The 24,377-nt window shown below is 39.8% G+C and overlaps 2 protein-coding genes across 6 annotated transcripts in view; one reads left to right on the top strand and one right to left on the bottom strand.

Moving 5' to 3' along the window:
* The window catches only part of vps13a (vacuolar protein sorting 13 homolog A), a 51,598-nt gene extending 40,690 nt beyond the window's left edge, over window positions 1–10,908 (top strand). For 2 of the 5 annotated variants that reach the window (XM_080766413.1, XM_080766412.1), the window contains 10 exons: window positions 187–300; window positions 551–626; window positions 792–955; window positions 1,168–1,213; window positions 1,565–1,688; window positions 2,423–2,537; window positions 7,516–7,601; window positions 8,638–8,761; window positions 9,226–9,300; window positions 9,696–10,908. In XM_080766413.1, the coding sequence (XP_080622539.1) occupies window positions 187–300; window positions 551–626; window positions 792–955; window positions 1,168–1,213; window positions 1,565–1,688; window positions 2,423–2,537; window positions 7,516–7,601; window positions 8,638–8,761; window positions 9,226–9,300; window positions 9,696–9,746 (975 nt within the window). In that variant the 3' untranslated portion in view covers window positions 9,747–10,908. Of the gene's footprint in view, window positions 1–186; window positions 301–550; window positions 627–791; window positions 956–1,167; window positions 1,214–1,564; window positions 1,689–2,422; window positions 2,538–6,066; window positions 7,253–7,515; window positions 7,602–8,637; window positions 8,762–9,225; window positions 9,301–9,695 lie in introns of those variants that run through there. The other 3 variants (XR_013964255.1, XR_013964256.1, XM_080766414.1) reach the window with 3 other exon arrangements.
* Window positions 10,909–11,133: 225 nt separating this feature from the next.
* On the bottom strand, window positions 11,134–23,448 carry gna14a (guanine nucleotide binding protein (G protein), alpha 14a). The gene is made up of 7 exons (XM_080766460.1): window positions 23,142–23,448; window positions 16,587–16,771; window positions 16,003–16,157; window positions 14,855–14,983; window positions 14,240–14,369; window positions 13,325–13,478; window positions 11,134–12,353 (listed from the first exon to the last, which is right to left on the bottom strand). The coding sequence occupies exons 1-7, from the start codon at window positions 23,266–23,268 to the stop codon at window positions 12,163–12,165; spliced, it is 1,071 nt and encodes a 356-aa protein (XP_080622586.1). The 5' UTR covers window positions 23,269–23,448; the 3' UTR covers window positions 11,134–12,162.
* Between the last annotated feature and the right edge of the window lie 929 nt (window positions 23,449–24,377).

The raw sequence follows: 24,377 nt of genomic DNA, 5'->3' as shown, positions 1-24,377 counted from the left end.
AAACGGGTTACAAAATCATGGGATAAAAAATATATTAGAAAAAAAAGCCCCTGCTCTTGTGTACTCAGTCCATTAATTACTTACAACGTAAGGTTCTAAACCTGGACGCCAACTCATGACCTGACTCATCGATGTATTTGCCCTGGGGAAATAATCAACTTACCAGTGTCCATGTTTATATCCCAGGCCATCAAACAAGCATATGTGTTGGTGCTTGGTCTGGATGTGCTGGGAAATCCCTTTGGGCTGATCAGAGGGCTGTCAGAAGGAGTGGAGGCCTTCTTCTATGAGCCCTATCAGGTATGACTCTTTATACTGTATATATTGTATTATATTATGTTTTATTGTTGTTGTTGGTTTTTTTTTTTTGCTGTTTCTTTTCTTTCTTTAGTTATTAACCTGTAAATATTACTGGTAACCTGTGAATTCCAATCTAAAACCTGGAGTATACTTTCATAGAACCATTAATGTTTTTGTTTTTTTTCACCCAGTACTGCTAAAATATAGCACTCCTTTATGTGTACTGTAATGGTTGTTTGGGGTTTTCTAGGGAGCCATCCAGGGGCCTGAGGAGTTTGTGGAAGGCATGGCTCTTGGAGTGAAAGCTCTGGTGGGTGGAGCTGTAGGTAAGCACTGGGCATTCTTTGTATTAATATCTTCAGACGTTCACTTCCTCTAACCATTCTGGCTATACATTGATTTCTAGGACATTATTAACAAAATTTGAGCAAAGTTTAAAATGTTAAGATCTCTTTTCTTCTCTTCCTCCTCCCCTCTCCTCTCCTCCCCAGGGGGCCTAGCCGGTGCAGCCTCCAGGATCACAGGTGCTATGGCAAAGGGTGTCGCTGCCATAACGATGGATGAGGAGTACCAGCAGAAGAGACGGGAGATCATGAACAAACAGCCCAGCAGTCTGAGAGAGGGGCTGGCCAGAGGTGGCAAGGGACTGGTGTCTGTACGTAGGATCAGCAGAACCCAACACCTCATTCTAGAGTTGGATCCATCAATACCAGTGTATACTGTACATTACAAGCACCACAAACATCTTGTTAGGACCTGGGCAGGAGAAGCATTCACACAGTATTCACACAGCAGCCATTCTTCTCTTCATGTCATATTAGTATAATCAAGTCACTGTGTTGGGGTAACACTGGTTTCTTCTCTCAGGGCTTTGTCAGCGGGATCACAGGGATTGTCACCAAACCTATAAAAGGTATGTGTAGTTTACACCTCTGTCTCACATACAGATTGATGCCAGAGGATGCCACCTTAAATTGTGTGTTTCTTCACTGTTCCGGTTATAATAGGTGGGTCAGCCATCTGGGGCACAGACAATATGCTCTCTGCATGTCTTGTCTCGCATGTCTCCTCTCTCTCTCTGCCAGTCCTCTACACAATGACCATCATAAAATCATAAAATGTCTCTTCCCCCAAAAAGGATTGCAAATGGGCTGGATAATTGTCATGTGAGCAGATTATTGAACAGTGAGTTGGTGTAAAGAGAAATACACTGAGTTGGATTAGGGCTTTTTGGAAAATATGATGGTGTGTTTTTATTTCACAGGTGCTCAGAAGGAGGGTGCGGCAGGCTTCTTTAAGGGTGTAGGGAAGGGTCTTGTGGGAGCAGTGGCCAGACCTACAGGAGGCATTATCGACATGGCCAGCAGTACCTTCCAAGGGATCAAGAGGTGTGTTTATATCACATCTGTATAAATGTGCATATAGTCAATCTAGTACATGCGCAAATTGTGTATTTGTCTATTAGAAAGTGTGTGCAGAAATGTATGCATATTAGTGAAGCACAGGTCAGGTTACTGTTACTCAACTCACCCAACCCGTATTCTTGCTCATAAAACCCAAGGAAAGAAAATCAGGTATCCAAGTGATTTTTGTAAAGCTTGACAATGCCTTTAATTTTCCAGATTTTTTTTTCCAGATAAAGGAAATTAATGTATTCTGTACAAATATGCATTCAATACAAGTTACTGCATTGGTTGTACGGTTAATTTAGCAGTAATAAATGTAAATTTAGACTATAGCCCTATATAGACTATTGCCTCCAGTGGTCGCGGTGTGTGAATGTGGGAAGTGAGGACGCTGGCGTCGACTGTATGAATGAATGGACCATTGTAAAGCGCTTTGAGTAAGAACTCTGCATAGAAAAGCCTTATAAAAATGCAATCCATTATTATCCATTGTTAGCCATTTTGTGTGTAGCTATTTGACTTACTGAACTCAATAATCTCTTATTGACCTTTCTGAAGCATGGACAAACCCATGCAGATTTTTTATTGAACTGTGTATGCGCATCACAACACTAATCAACATGTGTGTGTGTGTGTGTGTGTGTGTGTGTGTGTGTGTGTGTGTGACTGTGTGTGTGTGTGTGTGTGTGTGTGTGTGTGTGTGTGTTCCCATTCAGGGCGGCAGAGACTTCACAGGACATTGAGTCTCTGCGTCCTCCTCGCTTCATCCACGAGGACGGGGTCATACGTCCATATAAGGAGAGGGAGGGTCTCGGTAGTCAGATGCTTCAGGTAAGACAGGGATATCCCTCTCTTCCATCATCCACCTGGACACTCTTAAAGGGACATTTCACCGCTGGAAGAAACTGCAGTAACTCAATGTTAATAGTATTTGTAGTAGATAACAGTAGCACAATTAGAAATTTGCACCCTATGGCCAGAAACAATAATGAAGTCTGTGTGTTTGACTATAGGGTTTGACTGGATTGCTGAATTCCTACAATGCCCATAATGCAAAAATCACACCCGTGTAAAGTGAGGAGCGCTTAGGTGATCTAATGGAGATATAAAACAAACGGTGCCAACACAAACATTAAACGCCATTAACAATATGACGTAAACAACACATTATGACGTGAATTTTCCCTTCATTGTCAATGCTTTTACAAAACAAACTTTGAACTAAAGACAAACATTGAACCTGTGTATAGGAGGGTGTTATGGACCTTCGTCTAGGGTGAAGGGATATAACACAATTTGCTAGGAGACAGGTTGAAAAGAACTTCAATTTATTTGTAGTAGCTCTTTTTTGTTCAATAGCAGAGACAATTTTACATTTCTCGTTCTGAGGTTCACAACTCTCACATTTTGGCTTCAAGGTGCAGGTTCTATTCTAATAAAATGAATCTAACTAAAAATCAAAAGCTTACCCCTACCTAAAGGCCCTAACAAAATGTTAAACAAAAGACAATTCTAAACTACCCTAACTAATCAAAAATACAATAAGTTGAAAAAGAAAGTTACCTGGCACCTCTACATGGTGGAGTAGGAACCGGGCTTCTTATTTAACAATGACAAATAATAGGCTACAGACTTATATATGAAATGAGGACAAAATGAAACAATAAGGCAGGCACAAGAGAGGACTAGAGGGATCGAGTCTCTGCTGCTGATATGCTGTCGTCCTCTGGTGAAGTCCAAGTTCAACTGAGCTTTTATAGAGAGACAGGAAGAGTGCCCAGCCAACAGTAAACTGGTGTTGTCAGGGAGTCAGGGAGAACCAATAAGGAACAGAGGGGCAGGTCCAATCAGGGACCTGTCACTCAGAGCCATGTCTGTCAATTCACTTGAGTACTGTAGCAAAAGAAATACAACTTGGCACATGCCATAAAACATAATAACAAACTTATAATTATTATACTAATTTAATAGACACCATAAATAATAATTATACTTAAACAAATAACAAATAATCACAAGGACCGTGGTCCGTAACAGAGGGGCTAGTGCCCCTCAAAAACATTACACACATAATAACCCCAGGAAAGGATTTCTTGTGTCCTAAACATCATTAAAATAAGCTCTGGTTGCAAAAGGGGTGAAGTGGCCCTTTAAGACCGTGGAAAAACAATGTCTATGAATTGTGTTTTTACTACGTCTGTAGCTGTTCCTGTTTGCTGTGACGTAAAGCTTCCAGTAGTATCTTGTTCAGTTGTGGAAACATATTTATGCTGTTAGATTCCATATCCATCCTCATATCCTATCCTCCACACCCCTAGTGTGCTTCCTATCTCTGTTGAATGTTGATCTTCAACACTTGCCACAGAAGTTGCCCATTATGTTTATTGATAAGTAGTCCGCAATCAAAGTCAGAGATCCATAGACGGCACCTCCCCCACCCTTATACTGTAGGCTTTGTTCAAACTGTGTTGGCAAATCCAATTTGTTTCTCAAACCTGATCTTTAGGACTGATTGTCCACAGTTATTTGTGATCAGGTCGGATTTGTGCATTTAGACATTGTCGACCTGTCTGCATTGGCTGCTGTGTTATAATCACGTAACGACAGGCATGAGTAATGCTCTGTCATATGAATTGTTTCTTGTGGAATATAGCAGATCTACAAGCTCACGGTTTGTCACGTACAACACGTCGCAGTGTCACTTGAACTTTTCCACAAGTGTCACCCTCATGCGATGAACTATAAATCAGGCTTCGAAGAGTCCAAACTGAGACGGATCTTCAGAAATCAGATTTGAATCACATTTCAAACCATCAAATCTTATTCATAAAAATCTGTTGCCAGTTGTCCTCTATCAGCTGGGCTCAGGTCCCAAATGTGGCCCAGAATGTGGCCTACACCTACAGTATGTCAGGAATGCATGCATGCACGCACACACACAGGCACAGTTAACAGGGCAACATTATTTGGGCATTTGGAAAATGTAATAATCTATTGTACATTCTGTCAATTCTTTGTCAGAATGTAATTAGTTTTACTTCAGAGCAGTACTAGTTGTTGTTGTTGTACCTCAGTGTAGCTGCACAATCCTTGTGCTGAACAGAATTAAATAATACATATAATATTTTTTTGTGGAATGCAACGGCTGTGTGACAATGTGTAAATTGAGCCTTTGGCAGTAGTTTGTTATAATGCCGGTGATTTGAGCCAAGCTTTTAGATGTTTAGCATATTGTCGTAAATGTTGTTTGATGTTGATATTGTCTGTTAAAATTAGTGTTAAATAGCTCTAGTAATCAGCAAAAATAAATCGGGTTGGGAACTTGGGATACCAATTTTATCCAATCAAGAGACAGATCTCATGCAGGATAAATACGTTAAATTGGGAGCTATGAACAAAAATCACACCTGTGTGAACTGAGTGGTGCAACTCCCCCCTCCCCCCCCCCCCCTCCTCTCTCTCTCTCTCTCTCTCTCTCTCTCTCATTAGCAGGCAACAGTGCAGCACTAATACTATCTCTCTCTCTCTCTCTCTCTGGCAGAACAGCGCCCCTACTGGTACACTATAGTCATATACTGGTGCTCATGGCCACATAGGCGCATAGACACGGACATTGCTGTTCCTTGGAGTGGTTGCACCACTCAAAAATCAGCATACAGAATTGGAACTGGAATACTGTGTGGGATTCTCTCTTCCGATAAAATTGGTATCCCGACCTTAAAGTTGATTTTCTGTTTACTAAAGGGCTGGACAGATGAGCTGTAGTGTGGTTGGCATCTGTAGTAAACAGTGGTTAACATGTTTTCAGATCTACCCATGCAGTAATGTAGGCTCCATAAAGAATGATTATGCTGTAGCACCTGAATACAAGATTTAAAAAAAATCTGTTATGCTAAAATATGTACATTGATTCCTCAGAAAAGTTAGATGAAAGTTACTTTTCTTTTAACCCTGAAGAAAGAAAACAAATGATCATAGTTTTATTTTTGATTAGATTTCAGTGAGTTGCTAGACATTCATTTTTACAACACTAGTATTTATGCAAACTCAACTCACAATTGGCCAGGCCTCATTCTTCAGAATATTACTGGACATAATTATTATGGTGTGACAGCACAGCATATAGGCTAGACAGATTGTATTCTTTCTTCTCTGATCTCAGAGCTGTCTTGTATTCTTTCTTCTCTGATCTCAGAGCTGTCTTGTCCATTAGATAGCATAGACATAGAGGATAGACAGATTGTATTCCTCCCTACTTTGACCTCAGATTTGTCTTATCTCTTGTCTTGTCCATCAGATAGCACAGAGGCTAGACTCTGCTATGATCTCAGATTTGTCTTGTCTCTTGTCATCTCCACAGAGGAGACTGGTCTTCATTGAATGGATTAGGACTGACACATTGGATGAGGATGAGGATGAGGAGGATGAATGAGCATGGGGAAGATGAAGTCAGCTAGAAGGGAATTTCTCAGTGCCAGCGTTAGATTATGTCCGATTTATTCTAAGTTGTGCGCCGGTGTCTCGCACTGAAAACACAGATCTACATGCTCACAGCGGATCTGCTATTTTCGGTGTGAGACATGTTGCACAACCAAATATAAATCAGGCTAAGTGTGTCAGTAATATAGATTATTGCATCTGTATCGTTTCTAGTGTTTGTTCATGGAAACGATTGACTTTTGAACAGACCACAGATTATTCAACTTTTATTTTTATGTTTTGGTCTTTGTAAAAAAAAAAAAGTTTTCATGTCCATTTATGATATCATTATATTCATTTTGTTCTTTTTGTATTTCACAACATTGTTTTCATCATTTCACCTTTTTTTCTCCATGGCCAACTGGTGTAAGACTATACTGTACAGTATATTTTTGATTTGACATGAACAATGGATTCAGTTAATCTTGATTATTTCAAATAAGCTTGAGCTTTACTGCTGACAAATGATCTAATAGATTGTTGGCCAGTTAATTAATAATTGCAGGCTAATCTGTGACTGTTTACATTCAGACAAAATTGAGATAGATAATTGTTCCTCCAAATATAGGCCAAATATACTTAATAGAGAATATTAACCTCTTATTATATACTTAGTTGACCAGAGCATATCGCAATGCATTGTAAGCTTGTAGATCTGCTATTCTTGCCAAATGTTCGCCCCATAATTGGTTTGTTTCAAAATGATAATGATGTGATCCATTCAAGATTCCGTCCCAGTTAAATGCTCCATCATCTACAACAGCATACATTTTTAAGTGTACTTTTTTTGGTCATGCAAAAATTATTTTGAAATTAAATTACATGCTAACCATGCCAGCACTATTGACCATTTATGCAGGGACATTTTTAACCTGCAAATTGGACTATAAATCAAACCTAATTATTGCTTTTTTTCCTTTCGTTTTATCATTTTCATGCAATTCATATCTCAACGCCGTCTTCTTTCATCAATGTCCTGTTTTCACTCTGTTAAAAATTAACTGCCATCAGTCACCTTCCTCTCTTTCCCAATAAAATATTTTCATTTCATTTTCAATTATACCTCACATTGTCTTGGTTTCATCTCTTTCATCTTTCATTTCATTTTCCCCATCAGCAACATACACACAGACACTGCTCAAGACATCGTCATAGAAGGACATAATTTTGTACATTGATGCTTCGTCGTGCATTTCATCAAATGTTATATCCATGACTATATTATTTATTAATTAGTACATTAGTGTTTGAAGCTTTCAGTTTCACATTTGACACATTTAGTATAATTGTGTGGTTTAATGATTCATTTATTCTTTCTGTCTTCCTCCAGAAAATTGAGAATGGACGTTTTGCAAAATATAGATATTTTGCTCACGCCAAGATCAACGACTCTGACTTCCTCATGATTACCAAGAGGTGGGACCATCACATTTCTGGCTTTTTAATGATAGGCTTTACTGTTGTCTTGTTTGTTTATTTTTTGTTCTGCGTTTACAGCACATTTCAAACCCTTAATTGAAATGGGAACAATTTTGTGAACAGTCATACACTGCGTCTAATTTATAAAATGTTTTTGTTAATATCTATGAATATGTATTATCTGAGTTTACAATATACTATTAGTCCCATAGATGATCCGATCATCATATAAACTGATTATGCATCCATATGCCATGTTGGCTACAGTTTATAGATCATGCTGAGCTATGTGTTTAACTTTGAAGTAGGCTATTTATATTTAGAAGAAAGTCCCCACACGGATCCCCACACACAGTGACAGTGCTCCATGTTTACACACAGACTGAATATTATGTACACTGCAGTGTTTTTATTAAGAAATTGATTAATGTGCTCGTCTGACCATATTTCGATGAGTGCTTCGGTCTCCTCATTCAACCACGTCTGTCCACGGTAACGGGGCATCTTTGCGCTGCGTAAAAAAAAATCCTTCTTCGTTTACAACTGTGTTTACTCCTCACGTTTCATATCCTTTATTTGATGCGGATTGCATTTCACCTGCAGTGAATCGAAGTCAGGTGTGCTTGGAAGCGAAGCGAAACCCCTGTTTTTTGGCGAACTAGAATGCGATTGTTTGATCCGCGAATGAGCCTTCACACCTGCCAAACGAAGCGCACTTTCCGGCAATATGCAACAGAATTTGTTTTAATCGCAGTAAAGCATTCTGGTGTGCCACCTTAATGAACAAACAAATTCCACGTACATCACACTTGGAGGCAGTTCGTTGAAATCATATTGTCTTATGTTGCTAATCCTAATAATGGTGACGTGTATCAATAGTTCAATACAAAAAAATACAAACAAAGTATAAATTAGCCCTCATTGACTTCTGAGTCTCACTGTCTTGTGTCACCTTTATTTATTTTGTATCTACGGCCCTCTCTCCTACTATACAAGTAGGTATTTTTTAGCTCTGTCTTTTTTTACTCTCCAGGGGTATCTTCTTTGTAACGAGGGGCACATTTGGTCAGCTAACCTGTGAGTGGCAGTATCTGTTTGATGAGTTCACCAAGGACCCGCTGATCATAGACGAGAGACGCCTTCGCATCGAGGCTAAGGTACAAACGAAAACCAATCCCTAGTATCTTTATGCTGTAACTTACTTGTTCTCATGGTGTTCTCATAATACATTTTCAAATAATGTGTTATAAATAAATAAAATATACCATTTTAGAGTATGATGGTAAGCAACATTTCCTCTGTGCTTTATTGAGTAAACATGCTTTATATTTCAGACATGGCTTTGGTGTCATTTAATAGCCAGCTGCAGCATGCAGCCACTACCTTAACAACTATAATGGACCTAGTTTGTTATTCCAGTGATCTGCCTTTTAGTTTTTCAAACTGAAACCTGAACAAAACAAAACCAACCACTGTTCAGGACTGGGGTTGCTTTCACTTGGTCCATTCAATGCATTGTGCAAATTAGAATAATGCCCTAATGCAATATCCTAATTAGTTTTTTCCTTTGCTCAAAATGCTGATTATTGTGCTTAACCTGCTCTGCCATTGTGTTTCACAGGAGAGAGTCAAATCGGTTTTCCATCCCAAAGAGTTTGGCAAGATCATTAATTTCAAAACGCCGGATATAGCAGTGGTAAGTACTGTATGTAGGTAGGTAGTGCATCTGTTGTATCAAGACTGAGAAATCATTAATTTGATTATTTAAAAAAAATACTTTTTTTATTGATATTTAAATGGTTGTGTCATGTTGTCGGGAACCTACCAACACAATATTTGAGTCAAGATGCCCAGTTACCCACTTGACAATCTGAATGACACATGATATGAGCACTTGGATACACCATTTCAGAACTTGTACTGGTTATGTACGCTCTGGAACGAAATATTTTCAGATGTTGGTCTGTGGCAAATTGCATATTAATTTGGATGTCCATGAAATGAAAACATTTAGGAACTATAGTGTTAGTGATCATATTACTATATTATATATATAACTATTGCTTGTGGTACATGTTTTTACGCTTCCAGTGGGTTCTTGCTATGTTGGAGGAAGCCAGGGAGAGTTTACCCAAATGCTGACCGATAGAAATGAGCAACAAACCAAGAAATGAAAGACCGAGTGTCCATGCACTTTCTCTCTCTCTCTCTCTCTCTCTCTCTCTCTCACACACACACACACACACACACACACACACACACACACACACACAAGCCCTGTGTGCCAGTGCCTTTATTCTTTGCTGCATGTCAGTTTAGTTTATCTGCACAACCTGCAATGACCAGTGGTAGACACTATATTCTGACTGTAAGACTGTGTGCAAAAGAGTGAGTGAGTGCGTGTCCGAGTGTGTGTGTTGGTGTGTTTGCATGTGTGTGCATGCCTAGTGGAGTATACAGTACTCCATACAGTCTAAGGGAGCAACTCCTGTCAACTTTGAACTTCCATTTACATTGAAGCATGTTTCTTCATGTTCCACAATTCAAACTAACACCTGCTATTCTAGAATCAAATATAAAGTTTAGAATCTTATTTTAAATTTATTTTAAAGATATTTCAGGTTATATTTAACTCTAGTGTAATGTAGAAGCTACTCTATTTCATTGCATTCACGTACCATTCAAAATACAGTATGTTTGAAGAGGAACATTGAACTACATTACAGTGCAACAAGGCCAAATCACATTTATATTTTAACACTGTTAATTATTTAATTACATTAATAATCACTGTTTATTTTTCTTAGATTATTTAAAAGGGAAATATTTTGTTCACCAACAAGGGAGAGTATGAATTCATAACACATCTAGCGCAAGATTGTGTTTCAAACCTTTGCTGTTTTTCTATGTTCCTACAAAATAAGATTTAGTGTGAGATTTAGAGATGCATGCTATTTTTATACAGTACATATACAATGCTTATTAATCTGTATATTTATCTCAAATAATCCAATGTGTGTATATAGATAAAGTATACTGTATACATCCTTACAATGTAGTCTATGAAATTGCAGATTGTAACTTGGTGATTTTTATGTTTTTATACCACTGGTATGCAATGCCAACTATGAACTATTACCATCAGCTGTGTTCTCTAACTTATTTTAAAGGTTTGCTTTGGTGTTGGGTTCGCTGCAATTAATGTAACTAAATATTAATGTTGCCTCTGTCAACAATTTATTTTTTTGTGAATTGACATAATCCCTTTGTGCCATTTTTAGAAAAAAATAAAATATATACTATACATGTTTTATCACATTTCTTTATTGCTATAAATATATGCATGTACTATTTATTTATTCATGTTTTGCCCTTAGTGTTTTACATGAAAACATGTTGAAATCCAATACATTTTCTTTTTAATTTCTTGAGAACAGCATAGACCTTTCAACCTGGGAAAATATAGAAGCATGTTCAAGCAACTAAAGATTTTTCAGTAGCAAAACTCAAATACAGTAATACAGCTAAAACAAAATTATATTAAGGTCGCGACCTTAAGTGTTACTCAAATTTTATATAATTTTGTTTAATCGTACACCATGGCTTGGATACATGCTATGCTGTGTCATTTTGTCATCTTTCTCATTTTCTACACAAAATAAGAAAACGAAAAATATCAATTCTCAAATGTAAAGTTGGACCAAAGCTCTCTTAAACTTGTTTTGGGAAAAGTCAGATTTGGTTTATTTCAGTAATTTTGTAAAAAGATAGATTATGTAACACACCATAGTCATGATAAATAAATTACCGTATGTAAACTGTGGAACGTGCATCATTGACCATTGACCATATGTACCATTGTCTTAAAGTAGTATATGAAATGATTCCTTCTCACTATTTTTGTGATTTCACAGTTTAGTTCAAAGTAGCATACAGTACAGATCTAGGGATTTCTATCAAACACAGCAACCTGTACAGCGAATTAATAGTCTGCCTGTTAAAGAACACACTTAACAGGTTAAACACAAAAAGAGTTGTGTTTAAACCATCATAGAAAAACAAAGTGAGCATTTGTTTTATTGTGTAGTATAAATGCAGCCTTTCTATTCCCCCTCCCTCCTCCTGCTGGTGCTTCCTGGACCTTTTTTCTTTCACCCCACCTAATTCACCCTTTGTCAAGTCCTGCCTGTGGTTCTGCCCCAGGCTCTTCGCACCCATTGGTTGCCGTTTCGTGGTTGGACAAAAATCCTCTCTCCATCCACTACAAGGTGTTTTTCAGTTGCTTCATATTGATATTCTGTGCGTTCAATTGTTATTTTAAACTTGGCGTCGGTAAAAAGGAACATACAGTGCAGCACAGTGACGGGGCATATGGTGTTTGTTTTTAGTTTTTTCCAAAAATGGTGTTTTATCAAATTCAACATAAACACGGGCAGAAACAACAACAAGGCAGAAAGAGCCTGCTGGTTAGTCAGTCAGGGACCAATCAGAAGGCTGACAAAGGGTGAATTCCACACCTCTCTTCTTAGCTCCTGTCGTGTCTGTCACTTGTTCCTCTTTATACCAGGTTGAACTCTTTAAGATTATGCTGCAGTATGGTGTCTTTGACAGCTACGAAGACAAAGCGGATGTTCTCTGTATCCGTGGCACAGGTGAAGTGGGAGTAGACTTTCCTATCCTTGTCTGGGTTTTGTTCCTGGTACATCGTCAGGATGAACTCTTGTGCTGCTTTAGTATCCTTCTGCGCACCTGAAAAATCATGACTGTCATTAACCGACCTTCAATCAAATTAAACTGTCAGTGGACTCATTCTCTCACAGCTGTTCTCAGCATATTGAATATTGTGGCTGTCAGGGAGAAACCTTGTATGTTCAAAGCTGTTACTTTTCAGGAAATGGAAAACATTGTTCCATTTGTAGTTATTTAGTCACTCTCACAAGTTCTTCTTAATACTGTTCATTAGTTCAATATTTATAAATACCCACAGACAGACTTGAGCACTTTTAACCTGGCATACCTGTTGTCTGCATTCGATTAGGCAACACAAACTCAAAAACAGAACAACTTCAAATACAGGAATAGATGATCTACAAGCTTATAACGATATGACATTTTGTAAGCTTGTAGATTGGCTGTTTGGGGTAATTTGGGGCTCAACACTGTCCAACTACGAAACAAAACAAAAGTTAAAATATGGAGATACAATTAGGTTTCCACTTGACAGCTATGACATGGTGACCTTATGCCAAACATCTTTCCATCCACAACATAAAAGCTAATGTAACATTTGTCTACTATTACACTATGGTACAAAATACAATAGCCTGGTAAATCACTCCCCCTTGAAAACATTTCATTTATTTAGAATGGTAAACCCCCTGGTTAACCAGGCTAAATTCAATCCCCTGGAAAATGTCATTTCTTTAAGAGACTATTTACATAGAAATGTCAGTACTACTACTACTGTTGGAACAGCTTTTACGTGCATTTAATGTGCAGCAACATTTACTTTAACAGTTACTGCAATAATAAAAATAACCATTGTACATAATCTTTTATGTATAAATAATTTGCTCACTAGCAAGTATCAGTTCACTGCCACAAACTGGATGCTCGCAAACACACATTTCTGTACCTGTTTAGGTAAGCTCCCCCATAAGTCCCACTCTAGTAGTTATGTTTTGCTAGCGATACCGTCGTACAATCATTCACACACAAACCTGTGAATTCTGGGAAGTAGTCGGCTACGTGAGAGTACATGATCTTCTCCTCAAGTACGTCAGTCTTATTGAGAAAGAGGATGACAGAGGAGCTTTTGAACCACGGGTAAGTGATGATAGTCTTAAACAGAGCCTTGCTCTCCTCCATGCGGTTCTGAAAGGGAAACATCACAGATTCACAATAGCTTTCAAGTGAAAATTACAATTCAGTTTGATCTTTGTTCTTATGATGCCTCCACATGCCTTCTAATGTTGTAAACTCTCCATTGATACACATCTTGATCAATGCAAATCATTGATTTGAAAATAGCAGATCTACAAGCGCACAACGCACACGGTTGTATTTAAAGGGATAGTTCAGATTTTTTAAACTTAAGTTGTATGAAATACTTGCCATTAATATAGTGGTTGCAACTGTATTAATTGATTGCCAGAGTCCCGTGGTGGGAGTTCTGCTCTGGTTTTGGTGAAATATCAAGTAGTTCCGGTCATTTTGTGGGGGGAACTGGGGGCCACGCAGTAAAGGTAAATTAATCCACAAAACTAACGTCATTTGCATTGTTGACCTATTTCTAAAATATTAGTGCAACTTTCGTTCTTTTTTACCCCTCTATCACACAGAACCATGTTTTTTGTGTCCATATCACTACGCCCAAAAAATAGTTCCATGTGATGGAGGGGTCAAAGTTGAACGCAAATATTTCATACAAGTTAAGTTCAAAAAAATCTGAACTATCCCTTTAAGCTGGTGTGAATAGCTGATGTTAATAGTTTGAAAGCGGTTAAACTGAGTTTGATGCTATATTAACACATTTAGCTGGGGACCGCCTGGAACCTCCTTAAGGACCATTGGGGGTCACCGGACCACACTTTGAGAACCACTGGTTAAGTCCAACGTATTTCCCAAATTCGTACCTCGTTGTCACACTCGGCCAGCACCTGGTCGTACTCGCTGAGTGCCACTAGGAAGATGATGGAGGTGACATTCTCAAAGCAATGAATCCACTTCCTCCTTTCTGACCTCTGACCTCCCACATCCACCATCCTGCCATAACAGCCAATCAAAAGATTCAAAACAACACCAAAGTTTATTATGTGTTATATTAAACTTTAGCACAAACATTACACAACCTGTTGCACAGGGACAGAAAATGTTACATAATGTTTAAAGGGATTGTGATGTTACAATGAGTACTATGTTTGCTTGTCCATTCTGGGTAGCGAGGGGATCATTGTCCCAGGTACCCCCATGAGCATCAAAATGCATTGATTGATTTGATTGCAGCATTATGAAAACGTCCCACTGAGGGATGTGTTGAATAAATAGGACTGATATTCATTCTCATTTCCCTGTCACTATGCACTTACAAATATTAACCACCAGTAGGCACTATTTTATTTGTACTGTGCCTTGTCCATCCTCAACAATGTGAATTGGCCCCTTCTTCCCTTAAAAGACAATGTTATCTGTTTTAATTAATGATTATGACTGATATTTGTGTCATGTATCCTACTGTATCACTATCACACCTGAAGATGACATTCTCCATGTCAAAGGGGTATTCTATGATGCCAGTAGTGGGCACTCGGACCCGAAGGATATCCTGCAGGTCAGGCACATAAGAAGGCTCTGCAATACGGTCCAGATCGGTAAGATAACTGAAAAAGAAAACAATCAAATGTGGAAGAGAGAAATGTATATGGTTCTCCAAATAAAGGGAGATGGATGGAAAAAAATATTTTCTTTTAATGCAAAGCACTTTTTTCTGGTCCTTTTAATCTGTTCCCTTATTTTCCTTTATCTCTTTAATGTGATCAACTTGGAGCTGCATGATTGTGTGAAAAGTGCTATACAAATAAAGTTATTATTTATTTAATTATTTGTTTCTTGCTTATTGTTTGTTTGCCATAAGGCTGTCATTAGTCAAACTTGCATCATCATATCGTAATATATGGTATTGTGACGATGCCGCTCACAATACTTAGGAATCTCTGGTGCTGACGGGAGATTTGGTTAGCTTCTGCCTTGCATGGAATTCAGCTGTGGGTAGTAGTTGCCAGCTGAGTGCATGAGTTGTTGGTGTCTGATTTACATGTGTATTTATTGACGGTGAATCACCTCATCAGTGCTGGCACTCCTCTCTAGATGGGAGGGTGCCAAGCACTGTTGAGGAGCAGGGGTGTTTGTTCCTGTTATTTTGCATGTTCATTGTATGTGTTTGGCGCCTGAAATATTTATTGAATTGTATGTATTGAAAAGCAGTATGTAGGCCTAATTGTAGATCAGCTCAGGGGGCTTGGTTTGCCTGTTGTTTGAGTTACCAATTACTGTGATTGTAATTAGTTTGTCCCACCTGTTTAAGAGCAGGCAAGCTGCAGGTGAGGAGAATGATCAGTGTTCAGTTTGACTTGAGGCTAGCTATGATGAACATCAGGGGAGAGCTGTTGGGGCCTCATGGAAGGCATAGCCTCAGTATTCTTAAGTTCCTGTTTGTTGTTTTCTTAAGTGTAGCTTTAAGTGTTCATTTGTTTCCTATTTTTGGAGGTAAATAAAATACCCAAAATGTACTGGTGGACCTGTCTACTTTGTGAAGCCTCATGCAGTCCGCCAGCCTTGCCCCATACGCATAAAATGAACTATCTCAAGCGGAAGCCCTTAAGTCTTGTGTGTTCCTCACTATTTGGTGGAGTCTGAGAGCTGGTACTCTCTGCGTCGGTCGTAGCATTCCTGTGTCCCGGTGTCCATCCACAGACTCCTGACGGCCTCTGCCAGACTTTTCTCCATTTCATCTACCTTGTCTACTTCCACCTCCAGCACAGAGGCTGCATAGCTCTGGAAGCACAGTATGTGAAAACACACACACACACACACACACACACACACACACACACACACACACACACACACACACACACACACAGCTGTGGCTTCAGGAGATGCATATTCAACACACTGCAGTTGAATTCAAATCAGAATGTCCTCATCAGTAGATGATTAGATCACCAACCTTAATTTACTACTCTCTCTCTCTTTTTCTCTCTTGTGCAATCATAGCACGTAGGCCTATATTTAAAGAAGTAATAGAAAAGCCTGAATGCTGTTGCTGGTGGATCCCTTGAAAATGTCCTGTTGTGGTGGCTGTGCTTCTTTGGACTTTATGCTTAATGCTACATTGAAAATGTTCTTCACACGTGGAGCATCCCATGATGTGCCTTAATAGATGAACAACCACAAGATTAGTTTTGTCCTAAGCTGTACTACCTGGTTTTGGGAATCAGCAAAGGCTATATTGAGTGCCTCCATGGCTCGGATCATGCACTGCATGGAGGTGAAGATGTTCTGATAGACCAGCTTAGCATAGCCTCTCTTGTCCTCGTCAGAGTATCCTCCTCCATGGATGATCCTCATCTGTTTGATGAAAGTACTTTTCCCACTCTCCCCAGTACCTAAAGAGCAACAAGACAATACAGTGTAAAATCCTGAGTGTTATTTTAAAGCCCTATTATGTAATTGTTTTCAGTGAATAAAGTGTTATTTTGTCCAATCTGTATGGCATATACTATCCTTTCTTATACTTATACATTTGGGGTGGGTTGTATTTGGTCTCTCCCAAATGTCAGCAGAAATCACATTAACCGCCGATGCTGTTAAGCCTTTTTTTAAGTTTTGGCTTCTCTGAAATTCTCTTCCTCACTTCCCATGTCCCGTCTCCCACGACACAACAGCATTATAAACATCCTGCATGTACGCGGTCGGCCAATCAGAGGCAGTAACTAGGACGTTCAGAATATCAACTTTACTATCTAAAGAAGAAATCCTTACATATCACTTATTTCAGAGCTATGCCATATAATTAATAATAATCTCATAAACCTATACATACATTTTATAAATCGACAAAGGAACTATGACGGTTCCTACGACACTCACGTGCACGCACACACACACACACACACACACACTCACTCACTCACTCACTCACTCACTCACTCACTCACTCACTCACTCACTCACACACACACACACACACACACACACACACTGTTCCTCGTTACTTTTCTGTCCAGTTCCTGCAACAGTTCCTCTTTCTGTCAAGCAACCTGCACACGGCCAAAGCCATTTGTTTAGCAAATGTGTGTGTGTGTGTGTGTGTGTGTGTGTGTGTGTGTGTGTGTGTGTGTACATGCACACAAGTGAGGACATTAAGCTTGTTCTCTGGTTTCTTGGATACTGGTTTGCTAGTTTCAAGAGTCTGTTTCCAAAACTTTGGGAACGTGGTATAGGCTACCTGCCCATCACATAGTATTTGATTGATTTGATTTTTTTATTGACACAATCATTCATATATTCTTTTAATTAATAATATCATATTTAACGGTAGCACTACAGGCTCCACTTGTGCCTCGAATGGCCCTCCTAAAGGCCTCATCAAAGGTTTTTGGGCTTCCTCCTCACAGAGGATGCAGGCTGGGGAGCCGCCAACCCATACTGCTCCCGGGGTGCCGTCTACATTCCGGCTTGTTTAGTTTAGTATCAAATCCAATCAAAATAGTATGGTAAACCAAGGTCCAAGTGTCTGTGAATCTGTTGTCATTACTTTTACTGGGATCCTCTGAGTTTTGCATGTTTTAGTGTCTTCACAAACAAGCTGTACCCAAAGTGAACTGATTTGAATGTACCTTGTTTACAAGTCAAGTTTCTTGGTGATGGAAGGAGCTTGCATAAGATCGGCAGGTAAATGCTATTCTTCAAGCAAATCATGACACTCAGTGCACCCGAACCAGTGGTGTTTTCATTTGGTTACAAAATAAATAATCCTTGTTTGGACTGGGCTATCTCTGCACTAGTATATGGTACTATACTTTGTCTTTTACAAGGCTGGTGAAATGAGCATCCAAGCTGACAATGGACATATATCCACCACTTAGCTGCTAATCAGAATAATACAAAACACATTTAATATTAATAATGGCAAGACGTAAGGCAGCAGGAGAGGAGGAAGGGTAGGAGAGTGGGGGTGAACGTCTGAACATTAAACATTGGCACTATGACTGGTAAGAGGAGAGAGCTAGCTGATATGATGGAAATATAAGGAAGGTAGATACTGGTCGTCTAAGCTAAGGGACCAGTTGGAAGGGGAGCAAGGCCAGGAATATCAGAGGTGAGTGGGTGGACGAGAGAAGAAATAGGAAGGTATAACCCTAAAGGAAAAGTATGCCAACAGTGTTTTGAAGGTGAAGAGACAGTCAGTGTGAGTATGAAGCTGCACAAAGGCGAGAGAGAGAGGGGCGCGTAGAGCGGCCCTCTATGAGATGTGCTGTAGGTGAAGGAAACAGAGGTGATGAGGAGGTGATGGGTAGGTATGGTGTTTAGGAGAGAAAGGAAGGACAGCTGGTGGTGGATTTTGCAAAAAGGATTGTTGGGAACAGTTGGGAACACCTATTTCAAGAGGATGGAAGAATACAGGGTGATGTACTGTATAAGAGTGGAGGTATTCTATTGCCCCCCTGAGAGCGGACTTCGTGTAATCTCACTGGTTCATTGCCTGCTGTATGATTGTATAAATATAAAATGTATAAGACACCTCTCCTCCTCTCGTGGTCGAAGACCAAAGCTATATTGTTTTTGTCTCCCTCAGCATAAATGTATATACTTTAGTTGTTGTTGTGTTTTTTGTTTCTTATGTCTTTTTCCGCCCACTCTTTCTTTTTTCTTTGTCCTCCTGAAATGTACCACCTGAAGTATTACTGCCGTGCCTGTCTCTGTTTGAGTGTGGACTCGATGCCTTATATAGGAAAAAGGACTATACTATACAGAGACATTGGAGATGTTGCCACATGGAGGGGGGATGAGGGAGGGAAGAGGGGTGGGGAAAAAAAAGAAAAGAAGAAAATCTTGGGAACTGCTCTTATATCGTTTGTAGAAATGCTATATGTACAATTATACTGCACTTTCCGAATAAAACAAATATTATAAAAAAAAAAAAAGAGTGGAGGTATTCAGCATATCCCAGTATTTATTAGGAAGAGATTTTTTATAAAACTCGATCAGATGATAACATCTTTTCTATGGGGAAGCAAACCACATCGCATTAAGAAGGCTTATCTTCAACGGCCTAAGCTGCTGGGTGGGATGGCTCTTCCAAATGTCATCATTTACTACTGGGCATGCAACATTTTAAAGATTATCCACTGGGTCAACCCAGATAATACTTCTCTGTGGACCCAAATGGAGATATCCTCCAGTCAACACTCTCTTTCTTCACTAATATGCTCAGGCCTTCCACTTATCCCTGTAGTCAGCTCCATGCCCTCCGTCACACACACTATTCAAATTTGGACACAATTCAGGAGGCATTTCGGTCTCAAAAGCTTATCTTACCTAACTCCAATATACCGTAATCATTTGTTTGAGCTCTCATGTTCGGACCCTGTCTTCCGAAACTGGTTTGACAAGGGGATCAGAACTATTAAAGATCTGTACAGCAACGGGACATATGGCACCATTCTCATACTTAACAGAGCAATTCCATTTACCTGGCTCTCACCTATTTCGCTACTTTCAGATCAGACACTTTGCACAAAGACAATTCCCAAACTTTCCAAACCAACCCAACCATTCTGCAGTGGATTCTTTACTTTCTCTGAACCCCAATACAAAGGGCTTAATTTCAACAATATATAATGAACTCAACTCAATAAACCCAGAAACTCTCAACCATCTTAGGACGGCATGGGAGCAGGACCTGGGGCTAGAATTGCCTGACCCGACATGGAAGACAGCTCTGAGACTGGTTCACAGCTCCTCAATCTGTGCTAGACATAATCTCATCCAATGCAAGATCATTCATCGGGTTCACTATACAAATGCAAGATTAGCACAGATATTTCCAGACATTAATGATGCATGTAACCGGTGCAGACAACCTGCTGCTAGCTTGTCACACATGTTTTGGTCATGCCCTAGGCTGGTGGACTTTTGGACAGCCATATTTCAATCATATTCTGACATATTGGGTGTACCTATCCCACTCAACCCGTTAACAGCCTTGTTTGGTATTCCCCCAGGGTCTAACATTCCCCTACACCTTAAGAGAATAATGTCCTTTACTTCTCTTTTAGCCAGACGCCTTATACTCCTGAAATGGAAACAAGTCTCCCCACCTACACATAACGGATGGATAAAGGATGCACTATTCTACCTCAAGCTTGAGAAGATTAGATTCGCACTTAATGGTTCCATGACAACTTTCCAGCAAACATGGACGCCCTTTGTTGATCACGTAAAACCCTGACTGTTGTCCCAGAGATGAGCGATATTTGAAATATTTGAACTATATAATGGTGAACGCAATAGGCCTTTATGCATTGTATATGCGTCGTGCAAACCGGTGGCTGCGCGCACACACAGGTGGTCCCCCCCCCCCCTTTCCTTCTTTCTTCTCTTTCCCCTCCCCCTTCTCCTTTTTTAATTTAATTTATTTACTTCTGTATTTTTTGTAATCTTCCCCTTTTCCAGCTGTATTGTCTCTGCATTGGGGAAGAGTGGGTGGGCATATGGGTGGACGGGAGGTAAATGAGGGGTGCCTTAAGACGTATGTACTGTACCATCAAATGTATATGCTGACATGAGCAAGGACCCCACATGGGAGGGGGGGTTATTTTTTTTTTTAACCCAATAAAAAGATATTAAAAAAAAAAAAGAGTGGAGGTATGGTGGACTAGAGAGCTCAGTGACTCCAAGGTGATGGCAAGGGAAAGCATAGCAAGGCAGCCCTGGTGATGCTCTAGTCTATAGGTTGACAGTGGAGTACAAGCAGAGGAAGATGAAGAGTAAGCAGAGAGTGAAGATAGAGCATACCGGTATACAGTTTATGAATCAATATGGTGGGAGTTGCTCAGTGGCCTTGTGTCCGCCCAGACTGGGAGGTCGGGGGTTCAGAGAGGAGTTGAGACAGGAGTTCAGAGAAGAGTTGAGACAGCTAAGAAAAGTACGTTCAGAGGAAGGAAGCAAGCAGGCCTGGGTGGTGGAATGAGGGAGTACAGGAAAGCATACAGAAGAAGAGTTTGTCAAAGAGAGAATGGGATAGGTTTATAGTTGCGGGCATGGCAGGCATGGCAGGTGGCTAGAGTGAATGAGGAAGATGCCGAGAACAGAACCAGATGGAAGCAGGAGGATCGGACATGCTGAACCTTGATGCAGGGAATAGGCTAAAAGAAGAATGAATGAATTCTGACTATCTGTAGAGATACGTTTTATGCACAAACAGTAATTAATAGATGGCTTTGTCTGAGTTTAAAAACAAAATCTACTTGGATCTACTTAAAGGGACATTTCACCGCTGGAAGAAACTGCAGTCACTCAATGTTAATAGTATTTATTTTGTAGTAGATAACAGTAAATATGTGTGTTTGACTAGAGTTTGACTGGATTGCTGGATTACTACAATGAATGCCCATAATGCTTTGTTGCACTGCTCCAGCTTGTGAGGCTGGGTGTAGGTGTGAGTAGTAGTCCAAGAAGGAAGTGAGACCACATTTTAATGAAATTTTTTGGTCATGAACATCAGAACATGGCACGATTACTAATAACGAGTCTGTGCGCTTTTCCACAATGTCAGGACACTTGACCAAAAAAAAAAACTTTGTGGTTAGGGTTAGTGGAATAGGGTCCAAGTCCAACCAATCGTAGCCCCCTCTTCCCCATTGCTGCACCCACCAGGGAGAGGATATTTTCTCCTCAGCCGTCAGAGAACAAAGTAGCCCTGCCTGAAGCTCTTAAATCCAATATCTCACAAGGCCAAACACATAAATAATCCCTTTTTGCTGGGCGGTAATGTTTGTTTTTCCATGCGGCAGACTTATTTGAATGTCACTTGCATTATTTTGTGTTAATTAATAGCCCTATACATGGTATAGGCTACAAGGTGTCAAAATGTATCTATCTACTTTTACGGCAAATGCATTTTAATCTAACAGGGTGGGGTTTGGTCAAATTAGCCTAATTTGAATGTCGGGGGGAGAACAGCCCTTTCGAGGAGTTTCAGCAGACAGCAGAGCCAAATGCCTAACAGCCATGAACTCATGCCTGGATTTGCATGGGATTTGCATGACACACAGCCGCAGCAGCTAGTCAAGGCTTTCACCACTCACTGACCACAGACTTGACAGTGGACTGTGTTCCTGGAGTGGGACGTTGCCATAGTGCTTTCTGCTTTGTTATGGTCATTTGTCTCCAATGCCACTGGCAGGAATTATGTTTCGCCAAATAGGCCCATGTCAATAGCTAACTGTACTGTAGGTTACCAGCTAATGGAATCACTGCCATTTGCCTTGTTGTGTGCTATTATTTTAATGTTTTGTGCCTTTGCTTTTCTTTCCCCCCTCTATTGCTCAGTATAAAACACTTTGAGCTGCATTTGATGTCATGAAAGGTGCTATATACAAATAAAGTAGTATTATTATTCCTCAGTAATGTTGATAAAACAGCACATGTTCCTATACTCTCATAGGAGCAGCTGTGGGCAGTTCAGACACCACAAACTGCAGGCTTTTATTGATTAAACCCTGCAGTTTGTGTTAGCTTGGATAAAAATGAAAGTGCTATTTTATCATGAACATTAGTGAGGACCAATAAGATAGGTTGACTGCAACGATTAGATTTATGTGAAAACTAGATTATAGTTGCTCAATCTGTCTTTCATTTGGGGTGTTTTTGTAATTATTCAATTCGTTTTTTTTATTATTATTATTATTATTATTATTATTATTATTATTATTATTATTATTACTGACCAAACTATGGTCAACAGCTCACCCAATAGCAGCAGTTTCAGTTCCCTGCGAGAATCCTTCTTGTCTCTCCGGAGCTGTTTCTCGATCTCCTCGTTGATTCTCTGGTTCTCTCTGTCCTCCGCTGATATACAACAACATCCAGCCATCATTCAAACTGCCCGGGTCTCTGTGTCCCGGCCTGTCCAGTGACTCGCCGCCGGTGTCAATGTGGAACTGTCTGTGGGCAGCCAGTCTGAGTGAACTGCCTCCGAGCCTCCCTCTCTTGACTCTAATTCTCACCTTTCAAATCCACCTGTCAACTGTAGCCTATGGATTTTTTTACGTTGCCATCATATGGAGGACCGGTTTAAATCAAAATGTTTTTCTTTTCTCCCCCCCCCCCCCTTTTTTTCTCCAGCAGACGAACTAGCCTACTTCAGTTAATTAATTGTTTTGTTTTTTTACTTCACTTTACTTTTTGTTTTCTTTTGTTTAATTTGAGCGTAATAGTTTAGTTGACCAATGCAGATCAGCTGACCGATCGACACCCGATTGTCGGCGTCTCGGCGAACTGCTGCTGTGTGCCTTCGATGCTGCGTAGCCTACTACCGCCTACTTTAACCACAGTAGGCCTAACTGGCCTATACGGAGGGCCGAGCCTCCGAGGGCGTGGTATCAGTTGCAAAAGGAAAATATATGAAATATAAATTAGCGTAGCCTCAATCAATCAATCAATCAATCAATCAAGACATACTCTGTATCATTTAGACTAATATAGCCTAAATGTGAATGTTTTACAATGATTTTTTTAACCAAGGATACTTTAACAACATGAAACGGTTGAAACCTAAATTGTCCCTTTTCTGGACATGACTATGACTTTGACAGGCTGGAATGGCTTATATATAGGGTTGACGACAGAGTACAGCATCTTGCAATGGGTGGTCCACAAGATTGGATACACCACCAAGATACTCATGTACCTGTCTAAATAATTCCTTAATGTCAACAAAGTCCACACCCACAACACCAGCGGAGTTCAACAAACCATGTGCAACCCAGATTCGGCACAAACAAGGGACTAAATTAATTTCGCTCCGATGCCACCAAAATGTGTAACGCTCTACCAACAGTCATTAAGACATGCGGATCCCTTGACTCCTTCAAAACCGCCAGACTCAGATAGTAGTAGCCTATACCCTATAGTACTAGTGGGGCCAAAACAACTTGCAATATAAGAGTGGTTCTCAAACAGTTTAATTTCAAAGGACACACGATA

Source organism: Protomyctophum bolini (genome assembly GCF_963924005.1).
Source record: "Protomyctophum bolini genome assembly, chromosome: 6".
Lineage (NCBI taxonomy): Eukaryota > Metazoa > Chordata > Actinopteri > Myctophiformes > Myctophidae > Protomyctophum > Protomyctophum bolini.
This window is presented reverse-complemented; position numbering and strand designations above follow the sequence as displayed.